The sequence below is a fragment of the Homalodisca vitripennis genome, chromosome 7 (assembly GCF_021130785.1).
Source record: "Homalodisca vitripennis isolate AUS2020 chromosome 7, UT_GWSS_2.1, whole genome shotgun sequence".
NCBI lineage: Eukaryota > Metazoa > Arthropoda > Insecta > Hemiptera > Cicadellidae > Homalodisca > Homalodisca vitripennis.
In genome coordinates, this window is record NC_060213.1 from 127,478,638 (window position 1) to 127,505,644 (window position 27,007).

Below are 27,007 nucleotides of genomic sequence, written 5' to 3' on the forward strand. Positions count from 1 at the left end.
TGTGTGTTGTCTCTGACGGACGTTGTGTCTTGAGACACTCAACAGAAATATCAAGAAGTTTAAAATAATTTATTTGTGACAGAAAATTCATGTACATTTGAAATAGAAAACTGTGTTTTACATAAATTTTACACAAGTAACCGGTGTTTGACACCTATTGTTTTAATTATTATTAAATGGACTGATTAAAAATGCATTAGTCTTGCTAATATATTTCAACTTTAATATCTTTATAGAAAAAACAAAAACAGATATGTTACCAGTCAGAATATGTTGTCACTGATTTCAATAACAGAGGATAAACTATATACAGATTTTACAAAATTATCGTATTTCAAATTATATTTTTGAAGATTTACACAAACTTGTGTTTGGGAAAATTGATTTGCACTGAATTCATTCAAAACAAGGTCACAGCGATTCAAGTCACTTTAAAATAAATAAAATAAGAATCCTGTGACTCAACTAAACATAGATTTTATGTCGAGATAATAAGACAACAAAGATAACGACAAGAATGAAGGATTTTAAACCATCCGTTTATGACATAGACGGCTACAAAGCTTTGATATCACAATTAGATAAATTCAGAGATCTTTTTCTTCAGAAAGAATTTCTGTCAGAAGTCTCTTGAGACTGTCGAGGCCGGTGAGGAAGCCACAATCCGGTCCGTGGTGCAGCGTCGGGGTGCTTGCACTGGTCGACCCGCGACGCTTACTGAACGTGGTATGCGCAAAGTCAATCATACGCACGTCGACTTGTGTGGGTTCAGTCACGGCACGTTTTACGCGTGGTGACACGTCATCGTCATCATCCTCTTCCTCGGTCTCCGTGTGGTAGTCACGGGGACGCTTGGTCGAGTGCGATGTGGACGCTGTCAGCAGGTCAAACGTTGACAGTGACGACGATGACGCCTCCTCCGATGACGACAACTCTCCCAGAGTCCAGCTGTCCTCGGACGCAGGACTCACTGTCGGCGACAGGCTACTGGACAAGTATATGAGTCATTGATATGGAATTATACACATTCTAAGATTTAGAACTAGTTCAATTTTAATCTATACCACAATATAAGATAGATTAATTTGGATCAAACATTTAAAATTAATTTGTGTTTCTTTTACTTCTTTGTCAAATTAATCGTACGTACTCAACGTAACAACAAAACGTAGATTAAGAATACATACATTTTATAGTAGAAACAAACGTTAATCACAAAATATATATGAATTACTCAACGTAAGAACAAAACGTAGATCAAGAATACATACATTGTATAGTAGAAACAAACGTTAATCACAAAATATATATGAATTACTCAACGTAACAACAAAACGTAGATCAAGAATACATACATTTTATAGTAGAAACAAACGTTTATCACAAAATATATATGAATTACTCAACGTAAGAACAAAACGTAGATCAAGAACATACATTTTAATATAGAAACAAACGTTATTCGCAAAGCAAATGAATAAGTAGCGTGCTACATGTTATTTAATGTCACTATAAACCTTTTCATGTCATTTTTATAAGGATTTTCACTGAAACGTGACTTTCCAATTACAACTCATAATTGTAAACAAATAAATCATCATCGGTGTACAGAAAATTTAAATAATGAGTTATTGTCAATATTAGAAAATCAAAATGTGAGATTGTGTAGTTTTAGTTACAGTTTTTAGTGAAATGTGACATTTTACAATCAGAATTTTCTAAGAGAATGTTCCTCCAAGTCAAATGGAGAAATTGTTTATCTTTCAATTTTGATAAGTACATTTTGTATCATAATATTTTGCCATTTTCTTCACACATTTATTCTGTTCTACAATTTATTTATATACAGTTTTTAAAATATTAAACAAAATATTTACAAAAAAAAGGGAGTTAGAAGCAAAACTGTATAATAGTGAACAACAGTAAAAAAACAAGAGTAGACCTAGTAGTCAAACTTGTGTCATGGGAAACGCTGCAAGTTGACACCCATGGAATAATACATTGAAACGGTCCACTTATTTTTGTTTTCCGGGTTATACTAACAAACAAGCTAAACATTTTGTAATATAAAAACTATGTGATATATTTTTAACAATTTCATTCCATCTTAGAGGTGCTTTCCTAAAATGTTAAACTTACTTTATAAAAATGTTGAATTCATAATTACAAACTTCCTACAAATACTTATAAAGTATCTTCCCTACGTTGCAACATAGAGAACATGTTTCTAGTTCTTCATTACCTGGAGACATCCATAGTGTCTTCAGGTATGGGGTAGAAGCCGCGAGCCGCTGCCTGGCCAAACCCTCTCCGGTGCGATGCCGAGTCCATCTCCTCATCGCTAAGATCGGCTGCCGTCGCCATTTCGCCCTCGTACACTACCAGCAGTGAACTGCAACACATCATCATCGGCTAGTGAGCAACGACTTATTGTGAAATTTCACTTTAAACTTGGAAAAACTACTTCTGAAACTTATAATTTACTGTACGGTAAATTGGTTCCGCGTTTTAAAGATTGCAGAGAAGACGTTGAAGATGATTTGTAGCCAGGTTGCCTTGCAACGCCAAAAACAGATGAAAATGTCGAATAAGTATTTGCACAATTGGTGAAACTGTAAGTATTGATAAAGAATGTGTACGCCAAATTTTACATGACAATTTGAACATGAGGGAAATGTGTGCTAAAATGGTGCCTTAAATAAATAACATTTGAACAAGAAGCTTGCAAAAACGTTTGTACTGACATTTTGTACGCAATTTTTGAAAATGATAATAACATGTGATGTGGTTTTTTACTTATGATCTGGAAACACAAGTGCCAATCCATGCGCTGGAAGAGCCCAACTTCACCAAGAGCCAAAAAAGCTCGAATGAGCAAATCAAAATTTAAAGCAATGATGACTGTTTTTTTTTTCATATCCATGGAATTATGTACCTTCACTGGGTTCCTGAAGGTCCATCCTTTAATTAATATTACTATCTTGAGGTACTTTCTAAACTACGTCAAAGACTAAGGAAAAACGCCCCGAAATATGAAAGGACAATCATGGGTTCTCCACCAAGACAATGCGCCAGCTCATTCCACGTTATCAGTCAATTGGTTCCTAGCCAAGAATAGCATCCCAGTGTTACAACATCCACCTTATTCACCAGATCTTGCATCATGTGACTTCTACCTATTCCCTAAGGTGAAATTTGCATTAAAAGGGACAAGATTTGAGTCTGTGGAATCTATAAAATAAAAAGTGGCATGTGTCTTGAATGAGCTGACAGAAGATGACTTCCAGCACTGTTTCCAACGATGGAAAATTTTCTGGGAGCTAATTTTTTTACAACATTGGTCTCATTATTTAATAGTTGCACCTCATAAAGTCTTCAAAGCTTTTTAGATAAACACAATGTGAGGTAGTTGTTTATACTTTTTTACTGAGATGAATATATAATATCCTCATTATTTAACATCTCCAGCTTAAAATTGACCTTAAAAAATTGTATTTTCTATGTACGTCTTTTAAAAAAGTACAGCTTTATATGTAGTATAAAATACTACTGTTATGGCACATGCTGAATTGAACTTACCAAGAATAGAAACGGTAGCTGGACTGTTTCTCGATAGCCCTCCGCAGCTGGTCTAACCGCGCTATGACGCGACGCACCACAGCATGCCGCAGGTAGAACCCGTTGTGGAAAAACCGATAGAGAGCACCCTTGAAACCTTGCTCGTCCAGGCTTCTGCCCCAGTACTTGTCCCTTTTAAGGTAGTGCTGGGTGTCAGCTTGGTATACCTGAAACACAGGTTGGCACACCTGCTGTAGCATCAATTGGTAAAACTGTTTCGGCAAACTGCAAACCACCGTGAAAATATATGTGTGCCCCTCTGTTTAACCCTTTTGATCCAATGAATTATTCTTAGATCTGTCAATGCCCACAACTTGCGGTATAAAATTCAGCATATTTGGCAAGTACGGTACAGTTTAGCTAAATTTTGATACTAAACAATAATCATGGATTTAAATGCCATTTATTCCTATCTGATTTCTTATGATACAATATACTTCTGCTTACAAAAAATAGTTGAAACATATTAACACTTAAAGCTATACGTACACTTCATAAATTTTATAAACAAAATTTAATGTTTAAATTTAAGTATGTTTGCAAGTATTTACTTGCAACATAAATGAAAAAAATTATAAATGATAAAAATATTTGCATAGGATATGGAAAAAAATCACAGACATGGCCTTTTAAATTGAATCTGAACACAATAAAATCGTTATAAGAGAATACTGCCAAAATGTGATAAAAGCTTTGCAAAACACTGTTTTCTGATTCCACTAAAAGACTTCTGACTGGTTTACAACCTGCCTAATGGAACCTACACTAAGTGCAACAAAGGTGATTTTGTCACTTATATCCAGGCAATAATAGATGCTGACCGGCAAATTTCAAGATCCTGGGGTAAAAATACAATTCGGTCAACAGATCCTGCAATTCACAACTGGGAATGAAAGAATTGGAGGGCACTGACGTTTAAACAAGCCTAAACAAACTGTGTCTTGAAAAAATAAAACAACCATTAACAATTTCCTGTAAATGTAAATTTTAATTTCCAGAACGACTTATAAGGTAGGCGCTGACAAGCTTTTTTGGAAATTTTGGATTCCCCATCTAGAAAATTATGAGTATGTGAATTTATAATATTTTTAATTCTCTCAGCATTTTTATCAATCCTTAGAACTTTGATCTCTTTATTGGACAGGCAGTGGCAGATTTCACTTTCTAAATAAAGGCTTCAGACCCAAATAAGAGAGTACCATCTAAAAACATGTTTTTAAGTTTTGTGAAAGATCGTTAAAAGGTGACAGTAAGAAAAAAATCTTAATTCCTATGAAAGATATTTTTATTACACTTGTCACTTTAATAAAAAAGCACATTATTCTTTAAATAACCAAAAGGGAAAAAACTATTGAGTAAATCAAAATGTGTACCAAAATACACATGACACACTAAACATAAACTTTTCTCAATTTCTTTGACAAAACATCCCTATAACCTCTCCAAATTATCTGTTAGACAGCATTTCTGCAGTAATATTGAAACTAGTAAGAAATTGTATTAATTATTTATTGTATTGTATTGTATGTGTAAATCCAACATTGTTTACATGTATTGTCTAGGGAGATGTTTTTCTTTGTATGTATTGGTATCTTTGTTCTTTGTATGTATATTTTTACTGCTTGACAGTAGTAAAAAAAATTTAAAATTCCTTTTTTTCAAAGGATTCTCTTTTAGGGCTTTCCACACTTTGTTTTCTTGCTTTTATATTCACTTTCTTAACATTTTCGATTAGAAAAATGAATGTAAAGTAGGTAAAGTAAATAAATATTGACTTAATTAATTTGTTCTTTGAATTATTATCGATAGATAAATAAATACTCATCATCTGTCTCATTTTTACTAATACAGGCTCTTAAGAGTCCTATCTCTCCTATTAGGATGAAAGGCAGCATCTGGATAGGAGAAAACCCAAATTCCTGCCGAACTCATCCTGAATGTACTGATACTCCAAAAATGAGTAAAAATACCATTTTAGCCTTAAATATAAAGCAGATTTTTCCCTCATCTGTAAATATGAAGCCTCTCTGGATTTTACCCCCAATTTTTGGGTACCTCTAAAACAATTTCACATTCTCAACATGTGCGAACACGTACCTGCATGCCACACAGCCTAACACCTAGGGATGCTGACGTGCTGGCAGCGCACTTGGCCATCTGCTTGTACCTCTTCTCAGCACTAGCGTCATCTCCGTGCTGCCTCGTACCCATCTTGAGGTCCAACACGCACGGCTGCGAGTAGCGGCATGTTATGTTCTCCAATAAAAGAAAGTCTGAGTAACGATCAGGACAATATGTTGAATGCTGAAACTGTTGGGTTAGATTTTTGTTAGTCCTTTACATAATTTAGTGTAGGGAACTGGCATAAAATAAATTTGGTCATAACTGTTGAGCCAGTATTCTGATATTTGTGATGGTCAGCCACCACGAACATATATCAAATCATGTGTTGAAATTTGACATTACTCCAAGGTTACGTGATCTATCGGTATTAAACTGTTGCTTTGTAGGAAAGAACACATTAATATTAGCACAACTTATGGTGCAGTGAGAATATTATACTGAAATATTATGAATGAACATTATATTAGTATTCATTACATTGTACTTCATTTGAACTTCACCTCTGATAGTAAAGGAAACAGGATTTTTCCAGACATTTGCCATCGTTAATTGGAAACAAAAAGAAAAGTTTTTTGTTTCACTTAACGATGGCAAATGTCCGGAAACATCCTGTTTCCTTCACAATACTTCCATCGTCAAAATTAACTTCAAACTCTGATAGTAGCTGTCATTTACTAATCACACATTGGAACTTTAAAAATAAACCTATTTTATAAAATTTTATCAAAATTAAGTTATAAATGCAATCATAATTTTATTGTTATTTAATTTTAAACTGTAATTCAATACCTGTACTTTGTTTTTAACTGCCATCTAACTTTGTGTACATTCGTGCGAATGACTGCAATAGGGTTCAAACTGGTCATGAACTGGTTTGGATCATTACTCGTGATGCAACCTAGTTATTATCGTTATAATGTAACGTTAATATATAACATTTTACATATATATATATATATATATATATATAAAACGTTATTATCAAAACTGTATTATTGACCTACTATAATGTTTGAGCTGCAAGAAATGTGTGAATTAAATTTTGATAAAAGGAATCAAGACATTTTTAGTTACACAAAGTTGATTTTCATCGATCTTTCTACTTTATAAATCAACTAATCAATAGTCTCGACTGATCATTAACCTCTCATTGCGGACTTGGGTGAAGGCACTTTTAATACATTCACTCGACAAAACTGCTCAATTATGTAGCCCATGAGCGACCACATTTGTACTTATAAATTTTAATGAAATACGGTTATATTGATTTGCTAGAATAAGCAAATCGGATGAAATTATGCACTTGCTTGTGTATAATTGAAATTGATATCCAAACCGTAACCACACAGTTTACTGTAAACCATAATTTAGTTTTAAAAGAGCATAAAAAAGCTCCAAATATATCCATGCGATCCGAATCTATGTGACTAATGTGTTCTGTGTGCCATGACAGAATATTCGCGTGCATGTAGCATATTGTGCACATTTGATAATAAAGCCTCTTTCAGCAAAATTGTTTTACTGTGGGAAAAATCTTTTTTAGATTCTTACTTAACACAATCACGTATCTGACAACGTGAAATGATGCGACAGTTGTTGCGCGATGAAAAGGATGACATATATTATGAACGTGACTGTGTTAAATATTTGTCACAGGACATACGATAGCACAAAGAAATATGATGTTACGAAGCTATGTGACTCAAACATTAAAAAAGCCAGCTACAGACAGCCTGCATTATATTTTTAAAAGTTTTTTACAGGCTATAACTAGGCTACTCGTCTTAAAAGGATGAATTGAATTGGACAGCACACATCAAAAACCAGAAAAAGTTTATCATCAAAAGGATACATTGCTTATTGTTAGCGTCTAAGTGGGAGGAATTGACAGTAGAGAGCACTTCTCCACCTTGCACCTTCAACCTGTAACACATAATTATGTTCATCATCACACTGTTATTGATAAGTTAACAACTTGATTAATATGACATGTTAGTATGTAATATTCATTGTATATATATTATATATATATATATATATATGTACGATTTATGAATAAAGAGTTTTTACAATGATAAAAGCTACAAATCAGGGGAATATGGTTTAAAAAATTATCAAAATTTACAAAATATCAAAAGGTGATAAAACACTGTAAGACAACTATAAAATATATGTGAACACCCATTAATGATTTTTGTATTTTATGACAATATTAAGGAATTTATTTGGATTTTAAAATAGACCCTATAGTTATAGAACAGTGTTTATGAAGACTTATCTACTAATTTAACTACATATATGTTACATAATTATATACATATGTATTATTTATTTATAACAAAATAACTTGACACCGTTCAAGTACATATTATATGTATATTCATGGATAAAACTTTTTAAATTCAATACATCAGCCCACAAGCCACATTAATTCCAATACAGAAACAATCAATTTACGTAATAACCTTTGGACAATAAGAACATCATACGATTACCATGTTCAATAGCTCCTTAATTCTTAATATGGCTTAACAAAGTTTCATTGATAGCTAGTTTTAACATGCCCCAATTCTTTCAAAATGTTTACATGCTCTTCAGAGATTCTTGTACATTTTGACAAGCTTTTACCAAAATCAGGGTGTGTGTGAGAGTAACTCGAATGTTTCTATTGGAAGTTTTATCAATTGGCAAATGAATTAATTGTTTTTACAATTAATTCTGTCTCCCTTTCCTCTTTGAAACCCAGTTTGTACCCAAAGGCCAAGTAGGTTTTTTGGTGGAACTCAGACAATTCAAACCACTTAAGGAACACTGGAATTCTCACCTGAGCACATCCTCTCGTCTTCGCTTGGCCGGGCGGCTCTGCTCCTCTCGGAAATTGGGACTGTAGCGTTGCACGGCCCCACTGCCAGTGCCTTGCATCACACCTGTTAACACGTATCACAGGTCACACTCCACTCGTATCGGCCACTCACGTTTTTATTGATAAGACTGATCGAATCTAAAGGTTAGTCGACCTATCAGTGAATTTAATGAGCTTTTGTTAATGAGGGAGTTACTCGTTTGGGGGAAAAATTTATTTTGAATATTTTCAAGATGAGAGGGATGATGTGGATCTAAAAAAAATCAACGGTAATATAAGAATTAGTTTGATAAACCCAAAGATTTAAAAATGTACTTAGTTTGATAAACCCAAAGATTAAAAAATGTACTTGATTTGAGAAACCCAAAGATAAAAATGTACTTAATTTGAGATACCCAAAGATAAGAAACATATTTAGTTTGATAAACACAAAGATTTAAAAATGTACTTAGTTTGATAAACCCAAAGATAAAAATGTACTTAATTTGAGATACCCAAAGATAAAAAATGTACTTAGTTTAATAAACCTAAAGATTAAAAAATGTACTTGATTTGAGAAACCCAAAGATAAAAATGTACTTAGCTTGATAAACCCAAAGATAACAAACATACTTAGTTTGATAAACCCAAAGATAAAAATGTACTTAATTTGATAAACCCAAAGATAAAAATGTACTTAATTTGATAAACCCAAAGATAAAAAATGTACTTAGTTTGATAAACCCAAAGATAAAAAATGTACTTAGTTTATGAAACCCAAAGATAAAAAATGTACTTAGTTTGATAAACCCAAAGATAAAAATGTACTTAGTTTGATAAACCCATTATCAGTTTCATGCTGTCCACAGCACATCATATTGTTCAGTCCTAATAGGATTTGAATAAATAAGCGATCATGAACATTGGTGGTCATTTTCAAGATAACTGTAATTTTAACCCATAGACCAAAGAAATTGACTGGGGAACTCTAATATAAAAGCCATTACAGAAGTAAAACCCAACCATGCCATTTTTTGGTGATAAATTGAACCAGTGTTCAAAACTGGCACTCGGTTTTAATTCACCGTATTTAATTAACAATGCCATAAAGTTACATTCTTTCGCAATTCTGAAATTCAGTACTTCAGTTTATATTGGGAAGATGATAAGCATCTGAGTAATCCTAATTAATATCCTTTTCATTTTTATAAAAATAAATTTATAAACAATAGTATCAAAACTTTCCTAAAACAAAACGTTTAAGTTCTTCTGTGAGAAAGTGTTCATTTGGATGGGCGATTTTTGTTAGCAAAAATTTATTACACCTATTAAATGGTCATGAAAAATTAGCCCATTGGTCTTCTACGGAAGAGATTAAAAAGGTATCAAATTACATGAAAAATGAACAAACATACAACTCTTGTCTGCATAAAATATACAAAATACAGCAAATTTGTTAATATTATTTTAAAGTGAACTAGCATTGTTGAAGTATACATGATATTAGTATACTGTATTAATATACAGTAGTGAAATTAGTGAGGTGGGAATAGTGGTGTCACCCCCCCCTCCCCCACATTGATGACACCACTCTGACCTGGCTTCGCTTGCAGCTTGCCTACGCCCAGTCTATTTCTTTCTTTGGCCTGTGTTTAGACACAATCTGACTGCCCAAATTATTCTTCTACTACAAGATATATGTTTTTATTTTCAAACAATTATAATGAGTTAATAAAAATTACTTTAAGCACATAAAATAAGTTAACACAATAATGCTATCACGTTATTCACAACCATAGTGCGTAGAATAACCAATAATCGGTTAAAAGCCACTGTGAGCAACAGTTGAGTTAGTTTACAAGAAACAAATTTGTAGAAGCACTGTTAAAAAATACCCAAAAAAGACTAAAAGCGTTTCACAGTCCAATGCAACAACCCGTTGCCTATAGGAAATCACTAAGCAAAGACGCAAAAGAATGTCTTGCATGAGTTTTTTGTGTAATCTGAAATTTGTTTAAATGGTTTTATAAAATTATATCTGAATACTGCATTTTTTGGAGGTACCAGATAAATTTTTATAACAAGTAATACTCTTTAGTGTAATGAAATAAACACATGTAATCAAATATAAGTAATTGAACTGAAAGTGAAAAAATTGAATTATATAATGTGTAACATTCTGTAAAAACTGTGAACACGATCTAATCTCAATACTCTAATCCCTTTTTTTTTATAAAACACATACCTGCTATAAATTAAAAAATGTAATACAAGCAAAATAATTTAAGTGCTAAACATACTTGAATATTATTATCTCTATATGGGAACTGTATTCCCATACTTGCAATAAAAACAGTATTATGATCACAAAACACTAAGGATAACAATGATATCGTCCCACACATTTCCCAACAATGTATAACCAACAGACTCTGAAAAAGTAGTACTAACCATTACTGGAGAAGTAATACAAAAAAAACTTCACGTGATTAAATGCTACCTACCTCAAATTATTTATTTATTATGTACAGATTATAACACAATGGTTTTAGAGTAGATAAACACAAATATGGAGTAGTGTGATATTATGAGATGATGAAATGAGCAAAAGTATAGAAAAATGTTATCCAATAGGAAAGAACAGTATAGAGTAAGGAAAGCAGGATTGAAAGAGACAGAATGAAGAAGAAGAGTTGAAAAATAAATAGAAGGTGATAAAAAATGTAGAAGAAAGGCGGATGAAACAGATCCCATACACCCAAAATCATGGAATTTTAATCTAACCAAGAAAAAAGATTCAAGTTTTTTGACATGAATAATTTTAACATAAAATGTTCTAATCAAATACCAATTGGCAAAATGTCATGAACAAAATATAGCCTACTTGTAAGTTACAAACTAAGTTTTAAAACACTTAAGGTTACATTGATTTTTCCTGGAAAAAACAATACAATAGGATGTAGTAGTACATTATATATTAGGTTAAGAATTGTCGCTTGTACATGTAACTGTCGTGTCTACTTGTTAAGGAATGAAATAGACTAAAACAGCATTAAAAAAAAATTAAAACTAATTCCTGAGGTACTTTTAAAATGTAAACCTTGTTAACTTATAAAGTCCAAAAAATAGACCATCAGTTTTAATTAACTATCCTTTTCTCTCAAATGAGATATTTTTGAATGTTAATATTATTAGTACAAACATTCATCTGCTGTAAATTTGGAATTTTTTGGACATTTCCTAGACTAGAAAATATAGATGTTTATCTAAATTATTTAACCTTTCTAACAACAAAATTAAAAAAAAAATTAAATTAAGAGGATAATTTGACAGCAAGCAAAGTTTCTTCATCAATCCAACACTTTACAAAAGTGCTTGTACTGTACAGTACAAAAAAGTATAAAATATAACGCTTGAGAGTACAGGTAAATTTTCTTCTATTTTTTTATAAACACTAAGTACGTAAAACAATCTTAGAAAGTATCCAGTCACTGATGTCATATTTATATCTGACGTCAGCGATTGGGTTAATTATTAACTTGGGTCTAAAACTATCCTAAAGCACGCATTGCCAATTGGTACTTGGTGGATATTAAAATTACAGTAAAAATAATGTCAGACCCAACAATTTTGTACGGAAAGTTTGGCCTGGAAGCCGCAGATTCATCCACTGCGCTGAGTTCATCCTAGCCAGCGCCAACTCGATCTGAAATCTTTCAATCCAGGGACAGAGTTTACACAGTAGTGTTAAGTAACACTAGCTACAGAGACAATAGGCACTTACCTCACCTTCTACACAGCTGGAAATTATTACATTAAACAAACTCTCTAATATTTGTTTTCATCAAACAAAATAACATTGTGCGTTTTGTTAAAAAGCTTGTAGTTATTAGGATGGAGAAGAACGTCTTTAAATTATACAACTATAACGCCCTGATATACTTAAGAAAACTTCGTTTTACAGATAAAGAATTTCTCGAATCTATAAAACTGTTACTTCAATCAACGTTAAAAACTAAATAGTGTTCGTAAAATATAAATCGTTATACTGCAATAAAATATTTTACTAAATATTTTTGTTTTACTTCAACCAGTTTAGTGCCTAGCCTAATTGGTACATTCAGGCTTAATTTATCGTCTCTAGCTTTGCTCCTATTTTACAATAATTTCTTAAATTGTTATATAATTTAACTTTTATAAACAATTGAGTTTATTTCAAACTATTTTTTACTGTGCTCCAAGAAGTGGTATTTTTTATTTTTGGTTTAACCGTGCAATATTTAAATTAAGTACATAACATTTATTTAACATGCTTTTGAGTAACACTTACCAATTAAATTTTGTTCTAAATGACGTTATTTTAAAATGTTATCTACAAATATATGAGATTTATAATTCTGAATTGCTCAGCACTGTAGATGATAAAAAAGGTTTTATTTTAACAGGTTCATACATTTTCATTATTGTTACTGTGTGGATGCCATTGTACTAAAATACTTATTCCTTACATACGAACATAATATCCTTAAGTTTTTATATTTGTATTAATAACTGCACAAGAAGTGATGAATGTTTTTATTAAAATATTACAAGTATAATCAGTTTATAATTTTTTTAAATCTTGCTTTGGATAAACATGACTACTATGTAAAGTGGTGAGAAAAACTCTACAGTTTTATTTATATCCCAATTGCTGGTAAAAGCTATCTGCGTTTTATTTATATCCCAATTGCTGGTAAAAGCTATCTGCATCTCCAGAAAAAAAATTAAACTTTGAATTGAAAACTGAACAAAAACACATGGAATTGTATAACTTAATGTTACTAAATTCCAGGCGTTTTCAACAACATTTTATATTTTTGAAAAATTAAATACAAGTGTATGTGGATGCTAACATCACATGACGGTACAGATAACATACGATTGATGTAGTATTGGTACTAAAAACGTTAAGAATATTCAAAATACCTGAAATATGACTAATAATGCTGAATGATCTGTAGTTTTACATCTAGACTTCTGTGCACTTAATATTTTTTTACCAAAACATGAAATTCAAATAACTTTATTCTATTTCTCAATTGTTGAGAATGACAGAAGTATTATGAAAATTTAGAACATGCTATGTGTATGTACTTTTTCATGTCTAAGGTGAAAACCAGTGTCCGAAGCACCAAAGCAAGAGAATATGTTTTAATACTACAATTTTACCAGTAGAGGCAACTGAGGCGTAAGCATAATCTAAAGGCATCTTACAGTCTATAAAACTGTGTAAAGACATTGTACAATTACGTTCCCATTGGATTGCTAGGAGAACATTATGGCTTTATGCAACCCCACTACACAAAGTCTAACTAGGCAACATGGCTTTACACAATATGTGTAGTTATAGTTCCACATATTTATAGGCTGTTTTCTGCTAAATTCCATACAAAAATGAAGCCCAATTCTCAACTAACTGGTAACAATGGGTTATAAACAATATGCTTGTTAGCTGAACTGAAACCAAGTGTGTAGGCTGATGATGACTTGGCAAGACCAACAAGAACCAGTATGTAGATATAATGGCACCAGGCCATTCATTGAGTAAATAAATTATTGCAGATAATATTGGCAACACGTCCAAAGGCTTGAAGCGTTCCGTTGCCATGCCAAAAAGAGTTTACTGGACACATAGACAAATTTTTAAAATCATTTTCATTGCGATAGAATAATTAATAGATTTAATTGTACTTTTATACTCTTACCACGTCAATAGCATAAAGATGTAGGCTAGAATTTACTATCAGTTACTGATTCAAAATAAGGAAAAAAATTTTTAAGTTACGTTCTGGGATATCAACTCCTTCTTAATTATGCTGAACCTTACTAATATTTTCAATTATTGGTACCACTGCATCCAAATTTTAATTTTCAAACATGTATCTATACATAATGTTCATAAAAATGGCCTTACCAACTAAGATTTTAATCTGAAAACTGATTTGATACTTCTTTTGGTCTTAAGCGTTAATTTATTCTATTTTATGTTGTATTTCACAGTAAAACTTATCTGTTAAAGCTAAAACAGAATTAAAAGACAGCAATCATTCAGGCGTATTACATCCGTTTAGTCTCACAAAAAGTTACAACTACTCTTCAATACATTAACTCTGTGTAAGTAGAGAGAGAATGTGGATGGTGTTGAAAAAGCTGTGATACACAGGGCTACATACCCAACCCAATACCACAGCACTAGCAAACTATCACAACACTACGTAAATCACTACGTACACAATTCATTTGTTGTGAAACAACTCAATGTTTATTGGACAAATTAAACGATAGCTTACCTTTGTACTTAGGAACAAAGTTTTGAATGTCTAGTGGAATGTTCTGATAAAATTCAAGTTCTCGCGGATTGAGAGGCTTACAGATGGTGCCCTGATCTAGCAGGAGCAAACGAGTATGACCTCCAACCTGCAAGAGAATGAGAAGTAAGTGACCCTTATTTTATGCAGAATGAAAGTCTTAGAACAATCCCTTAGGTCTTAACTAAGACAATGTATGTAGGAGATGATTCATAATTTATAAGATTATAATACAGCCGTGTCCCGCTCTTCCAAAAACCCACCTATTCCCTATTCCAGAGTTCAGAAAAAATACTGATTAAAGGTTTTTTAATAAAAAAATTATTAAATCTCTGATTATTAACTTTAAAACTAAAAGAAAGAAGAAATTAATAGAAGAAAGTAGAAATTAAAAAGATTTTTGTTAAAAAAAAAACCTACACTTATTGTTATACAAAGTATTCTGTACAAGGATGTTTAATAAAGACATACCTGTGCTTAGAGCCCAAGCTTGAGGAAAACACTAAACTAATTTACACACACTTCAAAAGTAAAGTCAGTGATATTCTTCCGACAAAGGGCAGTGTACCCGCTTGAGGATGCAATATTCCGCCATCACTGCATAAACCAACATTATTTGGTGTTGATGGAGCGTTTTATTCGACTTAGCATAAGGCGAGGTCAATTATAAGACAAAATAAAGATCTGTGTGGATCCACGTCACTACACAATGTGTACTGTACGTATTGTGATCCTGGACTAATTGTGCCTTGGAGAAAATATGTGTGTCTGCTTTGTCTTAAGAAAAAATAGAGATTAGTGTGGAACCACCAATACACAATGTGAACGTACCGTGAACCCAGATTATATGTGCCTTGGTGTAGAAATGTGTCTGCTTTGTCTTGACACAAAATAAAGTTCTGTGTGGATCCACATCACTACACAATGTGTACGTACCGTGAACCTGGACTAGTTGTGCCTTGGAGCACAAAAGGGTGCCTGCTTTGTCTTGAGACAAAATAAAGAGCTGTGAATCCACATTGCCAACAAAAGTAAACGTGCATGACACTTCGTAGAAATTTATTGAACAAAAATGCAGCTATTAGGTCGACTTCTGTCTCTCATATTTTATTATGACAACCAGGTAGTCCTTACAGAGTAAGAAACATGTAGATTAAGTGTCTGAAAGCAGCTATTATTGATGTTCCCTAGTGGTAAGAAGAATCAGAGTCCACACGTTATGACTACCACATATAGGACTTGGTGAATTCGGTCCTGAGCATGATGGCAAGTGTGTAATACATATTATGGATGAATAAAAGAGTAAATTTATCCATATCTTATTTAATTATTATTAATCAAAGCAATATCCTCTGTAATGAGGGATCTAACATGGTCTGAGCTTGAATGTAAGTTGGCTAATATCATTCCCGTACCAAATCATTCTAAGTGATTTTATCATGGAAAATAAAAAGTGAAACTTTGACCAAATTGTAATTTCCCATGATTAAACTTACTAAATGTTTTTATTCTTCCAAAGGACACCCTTGGTTGTCACAACAAAATTATTAAGAAATTGAAGTTGATCTAATAATTGCTGTGAATTAGCCGACTTTCAATTTTTATAGAAGTACAACAATAATATTAATTTATGTATATTATAGGATTTTACCTGATTTTGTAATGTTTTACTTCTAATCAATAAGTTACTTAGCCTCCTAAACACAAGTAATTTTATCCAAAACATGTCTGTAAATTGTCTTTATGTAGCAATATTATATATGTAATTAAAAAAACTTATAATTGTATGTTGTGTTTAATTTAACAGTTATTTCATACAACTGTTTCTAGGCTCTTTTTGCTCCAGAATATAGTTATAAAAGTATGATTAATAACTTTTCTCATTAATCTATTACTGTATTACATATACATTCTTAATTTAAGTAATATCGTTATGGTAATGGTTCTTCAATTTTATCTTTCCAAATGCTTGATTGTGGTTTTATTAGTGCATTTTGTTAAAGGAGAAATAACTATTCACAAGATAAGAAAACAGTTAAAATGCCAAGTCATTATATAATTGTACCAACTGTACCTATCTGCTATTGTCATTAAATATTGCCTTGATAAAATCAAATAGTCACTTAAACCGTGACTATGAAAAATATTTGAAGTCCAATTAAAATTAAATCTGAACATTTAAAAAACTTTAAGGAAAACCTGTGACTGACTAAGAAATGGAACAAGGACCTTCTTATTGTAGATGATAAACAAATAGCTCTAATCAGTTTATTGTAAATACCATCAAGTTATAAAGATCCTCTTATAAATTTGCATAGTAAAATGTTTAGAAATAATATTATGGCAATTTTGTTTTAATCTTAAAATCTGCACAATTCTTAAAAGCCTTACAAACAGCAATAGCTTATGAGCTTGCAGAAAATATAAAGTTAAAGAAAAAATTCAACGCTAAAACAAATAAAAATAAATAAACTGTAAATTATACATTTTAAAAGTTATCAAGATTTTCAAGCAGTCCTACTTACAGAAAAGAAACCTCAAAACCTTAGCACTGATGAAAAGACAAAACTTTAGAACTTTCTTGAAATTAATAAATCTTATACATATACTATAACAATGTTTTTTTGTAAAAGCCTTTATTTACTAATAAAAAGATGCTTCTAAATAAATAAAAGGATAGACCTATTTTTGAATTTTAATAATTTTTTATAGCATTTTAGACATAGATTATAGAATGTCCACTAAACAAAACATTGGCGCACTAAAAGGGTAAAAAGGTTGATGCTATCCTAGGCTATATTGTAGAATCAAAAACTGCAACTAGTTCAATTAGCATTAGATAACACCATATAGGCCTAGCTTATAATTAATATGTGTAAATTAAGACTATAATAAATATATAGGAGTACACACACATATAAGCTATACATAACAAATATTTTCTCTTTAAATTTGTATACTTGAGTTTTTACAAAAAAATCGAAGTTATTTTTTAGTTTTTATTAGGACTAGGCTACTCTGTAACAACCATGTAAGTTTATTATAATAGCACTTAAATGTTTTGAAAGTTAAAAGCTACTGAAAGCTATTGTTTTTCAGTCATATTAGGCTAATTCTAAAAAGAAAACCATTGTTTTTCAGTTATATTAATTCTAACTCATTTAACAACCTGTCAAATTATTGCCTCCTTTGATAGCAAGATATCTTGGTTAACATCAAATTAATAGGGCTGTTTACAAATTACAAGTGATTTAAAATAAGTGGAAACTCTTACCTGGTTGTTGAGAGGGAGGAGAGAAACTTCGTCATCAGCATGGTCTAACGAGAGGTGATACTGGTTCACATTATGCTGATTGAGGAGGTGCTCATCTCCCATACCCCAATCGTCCAACAGGAACACCATTCCCTCCGTGAGTACAATGCACTGGTGTCACACAACACTGTCACTAAACTAAAAAGAAAACTGAAACTCCTTTTGGTAATCACTGTAACACACACTTCGTCACTTCTTTAAAAACACCCTTAGATAGCCACACAAAATTTCAACTTAATTTCCACACTTCATATAACCCAGTAATAAGACTATAAGGCTTCACTTGAACAATAGCTGAACCGATCCACGATCACCTAACTGACAGCACTGTGGTATGCTTGCTACCTAACTGTACTGTACGCTGACGAACTGTACGACTGGTGTAGTCGAACTCGAAGGCAAAGCTGTACCCAATCCCGTTCCTGTAATAAAGGTGCGCGCGCACTCAACCTCTGCTCTCAGTTGCAGAGCTGCTTACTAACGCTATCTATCTATGCTAGTGAATCAAAAGTGGAAGTACAGATCAAAAGAATGAAAGCTTCACGGAGACGGGCTTTCAGGGATTTTGCAACCAAACACTAAAATATTTCTTGAATATTGCTTACCCAATAAGGGAACCAAATAATTTAAAAGTCTTGTTTTATATTTCGAACTAGAAAATATTTAAAACAATAGATATAAACAGGATATTTGTTAATGATAGAAAAATAATTTTTACATTATCCACTATAACGTATCTTAACCGTGTCAAATTAGTACAAAATATAACTGTTATCACAAACGGTACAAAGCCGTTTATTATATGTAAGGTATTAAGACAAAACAAGCAACACATTTTAGAAGAAAGTGAACAAGTACAAATCAAAGCCTCCGTTAACAAAATACAGCGGACAAACCTGATGAGTACAGTATGTTACAGCTAACCAGATAAACTTCGACTGAAGAGTTCTAGATATAGCCTATTGTTCCGCGAGATCAATCTCAGTCAGTAGTTCAGAGCAGTTTATGTTACCGTTTGGAAGTTTATGAAAAGGATTATCTAGATAAGAAGACCAAAAAGTCCAAGACACGTACAAGAGTCAGGAGTCACAAGAACTTTCTTTCTACAACAGCCATTCTGTTATTATACAGACAGTGTAAGAGGGTCAAACAACATTGCAGTATTCTAGAGTGTTAACCAACGTGCAGAATAGTGCCCTCAATACTACAGGATCCCATGCTCCTGTAATTCTTGTGATGAGCAGAATGTCCTGTTGGCTTTTTACAAATTGTCTGTACGCAAGATATCTCGAAAATGTAATGAATGAGCTATAGACTTGAAATTTTGAATGCGACTTCAGGGAAGCCCGTTACACGATACGTGGTCCTGTTTCTCATAAAAGAGAAGCGAAATTATTCAAAATACAATAGCAAAAAGTGACTTCAGGCAGACAATGGATCTGCGGAAATTGGGTCATATGTGAATTTTGACGAGATGAGCTGCACTTTTGTTTTGTATGAAAAACTGATGAGCTAATTTATCTTTGACATAAAGCATTGGGTTATACTTGGATTGTTCAATCACCAATTACACACTCCTGGTGAAATCATCCATGTTAAAAATTTTGGCTACGTCAGTAGAGTGTGGGTTAGTTAACAAATAAAGTACTGATAATTTAATAACACAATTTCTTAGTCCTCATAACATAGCATGTTTGCTAATCCATCCAAACAATTTTATACAACGCTATCAAACCATATTATGTAAACTTGTATTATGCAACTTGCAAAATAAGCCAAGTTTCTAAACAAGGAACTCGAATAAAAGTCATGAAACTTGTGTGGTAGACGTGTTCAACGTAATGGGCCAGTGGCCCAACGGCCCAACATTGTGCAGTAAAACCAACACTGTATTGTGGGTGACGTGGCGGAGAGGGGAGGTAGCTTTCTCCAGCTCCAGCATCGATCGACCTGCTCCAGCGATCAGCTGTTAGATCTCTCAGTGGAAATTTCCACAGTGGAAGAGAGAGACAGCCTGTCTGCTTGCTCTACACCGAGTTCTCTATGGGATGGATCTGTAGTAGCCTACACCAGTTGACGATACCCTTCACTTAACCTCTGATATCTTTATCAGAATATATATCAAACAATATGTGCGTTTTACTCATACTTTGCTTCATTAATTGAAATGTGCGGACTCCTCGGTTCGATTAAAAAAATATATTAAAGATAAATATGCATCATAATTCTCTCCAAATCCATTTTATATTACTCAGGAGAGGTAGAAAATGATAGAAAACAACCCTTGGTTCAGATTCCTTTACGGGTTGTTTCATTTTCTCTATAGAAACAGCCATTTGCCGAACACATTTCTTATGGTTGTTTTTCTAAAAACAGTTGACATACAAGACCACCAATGATCAGCTGGCAAGTCTTAGTTTACATTGTTATTAAGTTAAATGGAAATGTCCAAAAATCAAATTTAACCTCGTGACAGACTTCTCACAATATTTAAAAACATTCCTTAACTAATAGCCTACTAATATACCTAAAACTATTTATCTAGTTTTATCCGTTCCAGAATTATATATTTTTATACTATTTTTTGTTTTTAGGCCGTTTTTACTAAAAGAAATAATTTTGTGGAATCCGCTGTGTTAAAAATAGGTCTTATTTATGTCAAATTTTATTTCATGGCTATATGACATTAGCACGGTGAGAGTTAGCACATTTTTAAGTACTAGCCTATGCAATAGTATGTTGCTGGTCTCCTTATACTTTTGACAGACACTGTACTTTGTAATACATTTCAATTAAGCTAAGTTAGTTTGGTTGTTACGAATAAATTAATTATTGTTCCAATGGAACTCCTTATTGAACATTTCGTTTGAGGATTTTTCGTTGCAACATAGAAATATTATAGGCCTACAGCAACTCAGTTATAATAAACCACTCTAATTTGTTTATCTAAATAATACGTCCTAGATAAATAATATTGTACAATCATATCACGAGGACTTACCTTTATACTTTCAGGTTGACCATAATTATGTAAACAATGCGAAGAAACCACCTGATCGCAATCATAGAGTATAAAATAAAAAAAGATTGTCATGTAGTAGTAGTAACAATCGTTTTACAGACGTTTATAACATCCATACAGAGGACAATGTAAAAGTCTCGTAAAAATGTCTAAAATAGTAAGAACGATATTTTTTTGAGTGTGATTGCTAATTTAGAAGCAAACCACTAGAAAACTAAATATGGAAAAAGGTTTGATTTATCGAAAGAGTGCTTTCTACCGTAAATACGGCAGTTGCCAGTTCGAGGCTACATTGAGGTTAACCAAAGAGGCTAGATTGATGTTATAAAATGTGTAAATGTTGTTTACCAAGTGTATTCACCAGCTGTTTAGTGATAGAGGTAGGGAAGCGACAGTTCCATTGAAGTCAATCAACGGGCCTTGGAGCTGAAGCGACCAACGCGACGAGGCGATAGAAAGTTATGTGAGGTGACCTAGATAGGCCCCGACCTCTGCCACTACAGGACAGGCCTCCGGGTGGCAGAGATTGCAAAAACTACTATATGCGATACGGTCCAGAGAGAGCAAGGTTATGTAACGAGTACGGAAAGGACGTTTATTTCATGGAATCGTACAGATAACCTCAGGTAGAAGTAGTCACAAAACAAACTTGTCTCCTTCTTCTTGATAATATTTCTCTTCTCCTGATATTAAAAACCTCTTTAGAATATATTAAAAATTGTTGCAGGTTCTCGAACAAATTTGAAACCTTTTCAAAAACGCTCCCGAGAAATGAAATGAATAAGTAGCTTATAAATGAAATGAAATGAAAAATGTCTTTATTAGAGGCGAAGTTAGGACTATAAAGTCCTCTCTACCACTTAAACTCATAAAAAATTAGACAAAAACACACATGTGAATTTAATTTTTTATGAGAATATTATTTTTTTTACATATACATATATAACTAAAAATAAATCCATCTATCATTTATTTATTTAAATCAGTTAATGATTGCAATAAAACTATTAAAAACTGCAGATTCCGGATTGCCAATGTGGATTTAAAGGGAACCTCAGGGATAATTTCCTAAATATTATCTCAAAATATTTTTAAAAACTAACTTTTGACTAAAAAATGGATACAACTTAGTTTTAAGACGTGTATTTTAAAAGAATTCCAGAGAAGGGACCTCGGAGCCCTCCCATCACATACCATACCTTCCAGAACCCCCTCCGGTTGTAACCCTTCCCAAAATTTATCCTAAAACCATACCTGGGAATAACAGCCTACACTCTCGTGTAAAGGGAAAGTGCATATGCTAACTTTTACGATCTCCATATTACATAAAGTAGCTAAAAGATTGTTTAAAAATATAAGCTCTCCTTAATGTCTCGAGACAGTGTTGGAGAATAGGAAATATAACTGTGTCATCTCTATATATGTATTAAACAATAATGTTTGTGTTATAAAATATTAACGTAATGCGATATAATGATTTTCACATTTGATTTAGAATTATGTCACAGAATAATCTACTTCTTTTTGTCCATCACAGATTGGAAGAGTTCAGTCAATACTTTTGCAAATTCCAGTTAATCGATTAAACAATCTTTCTATTGACTAAACACTTAGACAAATTAAAACCGCAAAGGTTCAACTGATACATCTTGTTGACAACTTGAGACATGCCTTTTATATGAATAAGTTATTACAACCATTGTTAAGAGCGTCTTGCAAGACAATAACAAAACTGCCGTAAATAATAGTAGTCTAAATTAAGTGCCATTATGCAACGTTCCGAGTATACACTAGGTTGAATTGAATTATTCAGCACAAGCTAACGCAAGTGTTGCAAGCTTCAACGAGCCACTTAATGGATATTCTAACATGATCGTTGCATAATTAAATTATTTACTTCTTTACATAATGATGTTCTAGAAACAAATGGCATAGACATATTTTCAGTAACTTTCTATGTTCACTATTGTAGTTTAACACTGAACGAATGCCTTAAGCAAAATCTGTGATTATGTGACAGTTTATGGAAATATTATTCTGATCCAAAGCTGAATTAAGTTGTCACATGGAACGTTGCGGTTACACGCTCTCTTGCGATAAACGAAAGAAACTGTGACTATTTTTGTTTTATATAAATACAGGGTGTCCCATAACTCTCTCGACAAAGGTATACCACGTTATTGCTCAGGTCAAGACAAACATATTTCACCACATGAACATGGGTCTCCAATGCTTAGTTTCCCATCTGTCTGTACGTGTGTTTTTATAAAAAAAATAATATCTTATAAAGTAATAAATTAAATTATACCACATTTGACTCAAATTTTTGTAATAACATGGCTAGTTACTGAAAATAATATAATGCAATTATTTTTAGTATTTAAAATTGTGGCCATTAAAACTTTTTAACCATGAATATATAAAAAAACCAGTATGCTCAAGAATGGCAAGAATAACAGTTTTAGAGGGGATTTTCACCAATCTAATGACACCAAAATTATTTAAATCGAATAATAAATAACTGATTTAGAGCAGATTTACTGTGACAAGACATGGTCCACATTGAGAGCTGCCGTTTATTCAGTTTTTTTTTATTGTTGGCTATTCGCTGAGAACCTCAATGTGGGCCTTGTCTTGTCACAGTAAATCTGCTCTAAATCAGTTATTTGATTTAAATTATGCCATTAGATTTGTTATAAAATCATCTAAAAACTGTTATTCTTTGCATTGCTTGAAAAAAATGCTAGTTTTTAAGATATTCAAAGTTTAAAAGTTGTAATGGCCGCCATATTTGAAAATAATAAAGATAATTTCATTCTATGCTTTTCAGTAACTGGCCTTGTTATTATAATCATTTGAGCAAAATTTTGTATATTTTAATTTTTTTTAAGATATTAATTTTTTTGTATAAAAACACATACAGACAGACAGTTGGGAAACGTATGGTGTAGTATGTTTGTCTTAACCTGAGCAAAAACTTGGTATACCTTTGTCCAGAGAGTTACGGGACACCCTGTATATTGCAGAAACGTATTAAGATATTGATTAAATATCGATGACAATAAAAAGTACTCAACATTTTAAATTTAACTAAACAAAATGAGGTCTTAACAGTACGCGCGCTGAAGGTTCGGCCCTGTCGTTGCCCTACTAACCAAATAAAAACATTGACTCTCCAATGATCCGTCACGGACGGCAATGTTTAATTCTCGCTCGACAATCAACTTACGGTAAGACCAACTTCCTGTACAAATAAAATTCTGAAACTTCGCAGATCTATTTTCCTGTTTATGCCAATGCTAATGGATGTATTAAGTTTCAATGTTTTATTACTTTTCTTCAATAAAATATATTTTAAAATTAACTGTTCCAAAATTGTGATACAAAATCGTTTGTATGTGAGGTTTTTTTTATTATTTGGTCAGGAAACTTTCACCAGCGGGAAAGTTTTTCTGAATGAACTGAAGTTTATTTTAGATTTAACTTTTTTTAGATACATAGTTTAGGTTAGCCGTAACTTAGTCTGAAGTGGAATGTATCACCGACACCGCTGCCCTACAGTTTATGGCCCATTCACGTAAATGCAACACGGCAATACCATTTGAAAGTTTAACATTGAATCACTTTGCAATAGTTTATTTCTGAAAAAAAAAAAAAAAAAACACTTTAGGCCATAGTGGTGATCTGTGATAAACTAAAAAGTTTAAACTTTAATGAAATTATGTTGAATTTCATTGTATTATATTCGAATAGAAAATGTTTTGGGGTGTATTGTTTATACACTAATTTTATGACAGATGAATGAATACGAAACACTGATGTATAAAGAATCCTGAGAACAGGGACAATAAATATTCAGACTGCAGCGGGCCAAACATTGGCGGATGTCTGCAGAACAGTTGTTATATCGGGTAATCCACCCGTCCCCCGCCATAGTCCGGTTGACTCGGAGCCGAACCTTCAGCGCGCGTACTGTACTATGAGCTTGAAATATTGACAACTATAAAGAAAAGAATTTATTGGAGCGCTACCCACAAATCACTGCTCACTTCTGGCTTGACCGTATAAAAAATCTTTGTTTTTACAGACGTGATAAACAGAGGTATAATTTCACACAAGCACAATTCTTATTTTAATAAAGTTAAATCTACCAGCGAGAAAAAACACGTTATGTTTAATACTACACGTAATTATAAAATAATTTATGGCGTGCTCTTGTAAAGTCAAAATTACTACATTTGATGTTAAAAATTACATGAGAAAATAAATTTTATCAAATTCAAATTCTGTTGTTCTCAAAACGATTTGTGCTACCAAGGTGTAACATAACTCTCAACCCAAATTTCACAATTTTGTTCCATGAACCAAAGATCCATATTCTGTTTGAAAATGGCAGACGATTGCAGGTTTTAAAGCTTAATACCGTAAAATTGTGACATTATTTAAAGAATAATACAAGCTGCTAAATCTGATTACAAACATTTTGAGATTTAGACCATACAATCGGCTAGTAAATAATGTATGTACAGTATTTTAACTGTTGCAATGCACGGCGAAAGTATTATGGTTGATATGTTCACAGAATTATTAAATTGTGTGTTACGACCATTAAAAGCTTCGAATCTAAATACAATCTACATTAGCCTATTTCCTGACATATTTTTTATAATTTAGTGTCACAATGTTTGTAATTAGATTTAGCTATTTTAGGATCCTTTAGAAATATTCAAAGTCTTATTACGGTACTTTTACGGTATTGAGCTTTAACAATTGCAACTGATCTGAAACTGCAAGAAAAATAACTGTAAACAGTTTTTAAATTTTACTGTTTTCTGAAATGAATTTAAAACTAACAAACCCATGCAGATAGACAGACAATAAACGAAAAGAAATAGATCATTAATTGAATTTACATTTTAGCTCCTTTAGTCCATGGGACAAAATCCTTAAGTTTGTTGCACTCAGTATATATGCAGCCACAAACTGCAGAATCAGTAATTATTTATTATTATATTGACAACATTAACAAAAATGTACTTGAATTCAATTTGATTTAATCAAACTGATGACATACTGTACACTTGGTTTTTGCATAAAGTACTTGCAACTAGAAAAAATATTTGTAAAATAGTGACTTGGAGTAACATATTGTAACGTACTCTAGGGTAATGCTGTTTACCCTCCCCTGCATGTAACTGGTCTTACCACACAGTATTTATAACACACAACCCTTATATGGATGCGTGGTTTATTCTCTTGTAAAGTCAAAGGTATTGCTTAACTCTCAGTTTCAAAGCTTGTTACGAGGCCATAAGAAAACCATCGCAGAACAATTTATTTACAATATTATTACTTTACCAAACATTGAAAAGTCGTTATTCAGCCAATAACTAACTACTTACATGCTCTACAATTGTCAGCTATTACACGGCGCAGTGAAGCAGAGCAAATATTCGTTATCTAACCTAAACAATCGTATCGGTTACGTAAATGGTTTCTTCTGGAAGGTTAATGTATGACCTCTAAATAATACACGTATTTAGTCGTCTTTGATAAGCTTTCAAGGGCTTGCGGAGCGCCACAGATGACGTTTTTGTTTACTCGTCATCACTACTAGGCTGCGCCACTGATACGCGGAAAACTTGTTTGTGAAGATTAGGGAGGCGTTGTTTTGGGTAGCCATTGACGGTTGAACGAACTTTCGATGTTTACATCTCGTCACAAAACAATAGAATTCG

At 32.5% G+C, this 27,007-nt stretch overlaps 1 protein-coding gene across 4 annotated transcripts; it reads right to left on the minus strand.

The window, feature by feature from the left end:
• Positions 1-200: 200 nt before the first annotated feature.
• LOC124366295 (inositol hexakisphosphate kinase 1) lies at positions 201-26,691 on the minus strand. Of its 4 annotated transcripts, none has more exons than XM_046822722.1 (9): positions 26,672-26,691; positions 14,917-15,043; positions 12,206-12,290; positions 8,567-8,669; positions 7,595-7,665; positions 5,716-5,891; positions 3,580-3,785; positions 2,243-2,392; positions 201-987 (listed from the first exon to the last, which is right to left on the minus strand). In XM_046822722.1, the coding sequence occupies exons 3-9, from the start codon at positions 12,267-12,269 to the stop codon at positions 588-590; spliced, it is 1,170 nt and encodes a 389-aa protein (XP_046678678.1). In that variant the 5' UTR covers positions 12,270-12,290; positions 14,917-15,043; positions 26,672-26,691; the 3' UTR covers positions 201-587. The 4 variants fall into 4 exon arrangements, with proteins under 4 accessions (XP_046678678.1, XP_046678679.1, XP_046678676.1 ...); XM_046822723.1 differs by having other exon boundaries at positions 12,206-12,297; XM_046822720.1 differs by lacking the exons at positions 12,206-12,290; positions 26,672-26,691 and adding an exon at positions 18,209-18,785.
• Positions 26,692-27,007: the final 316 nt, after the last annotated feature.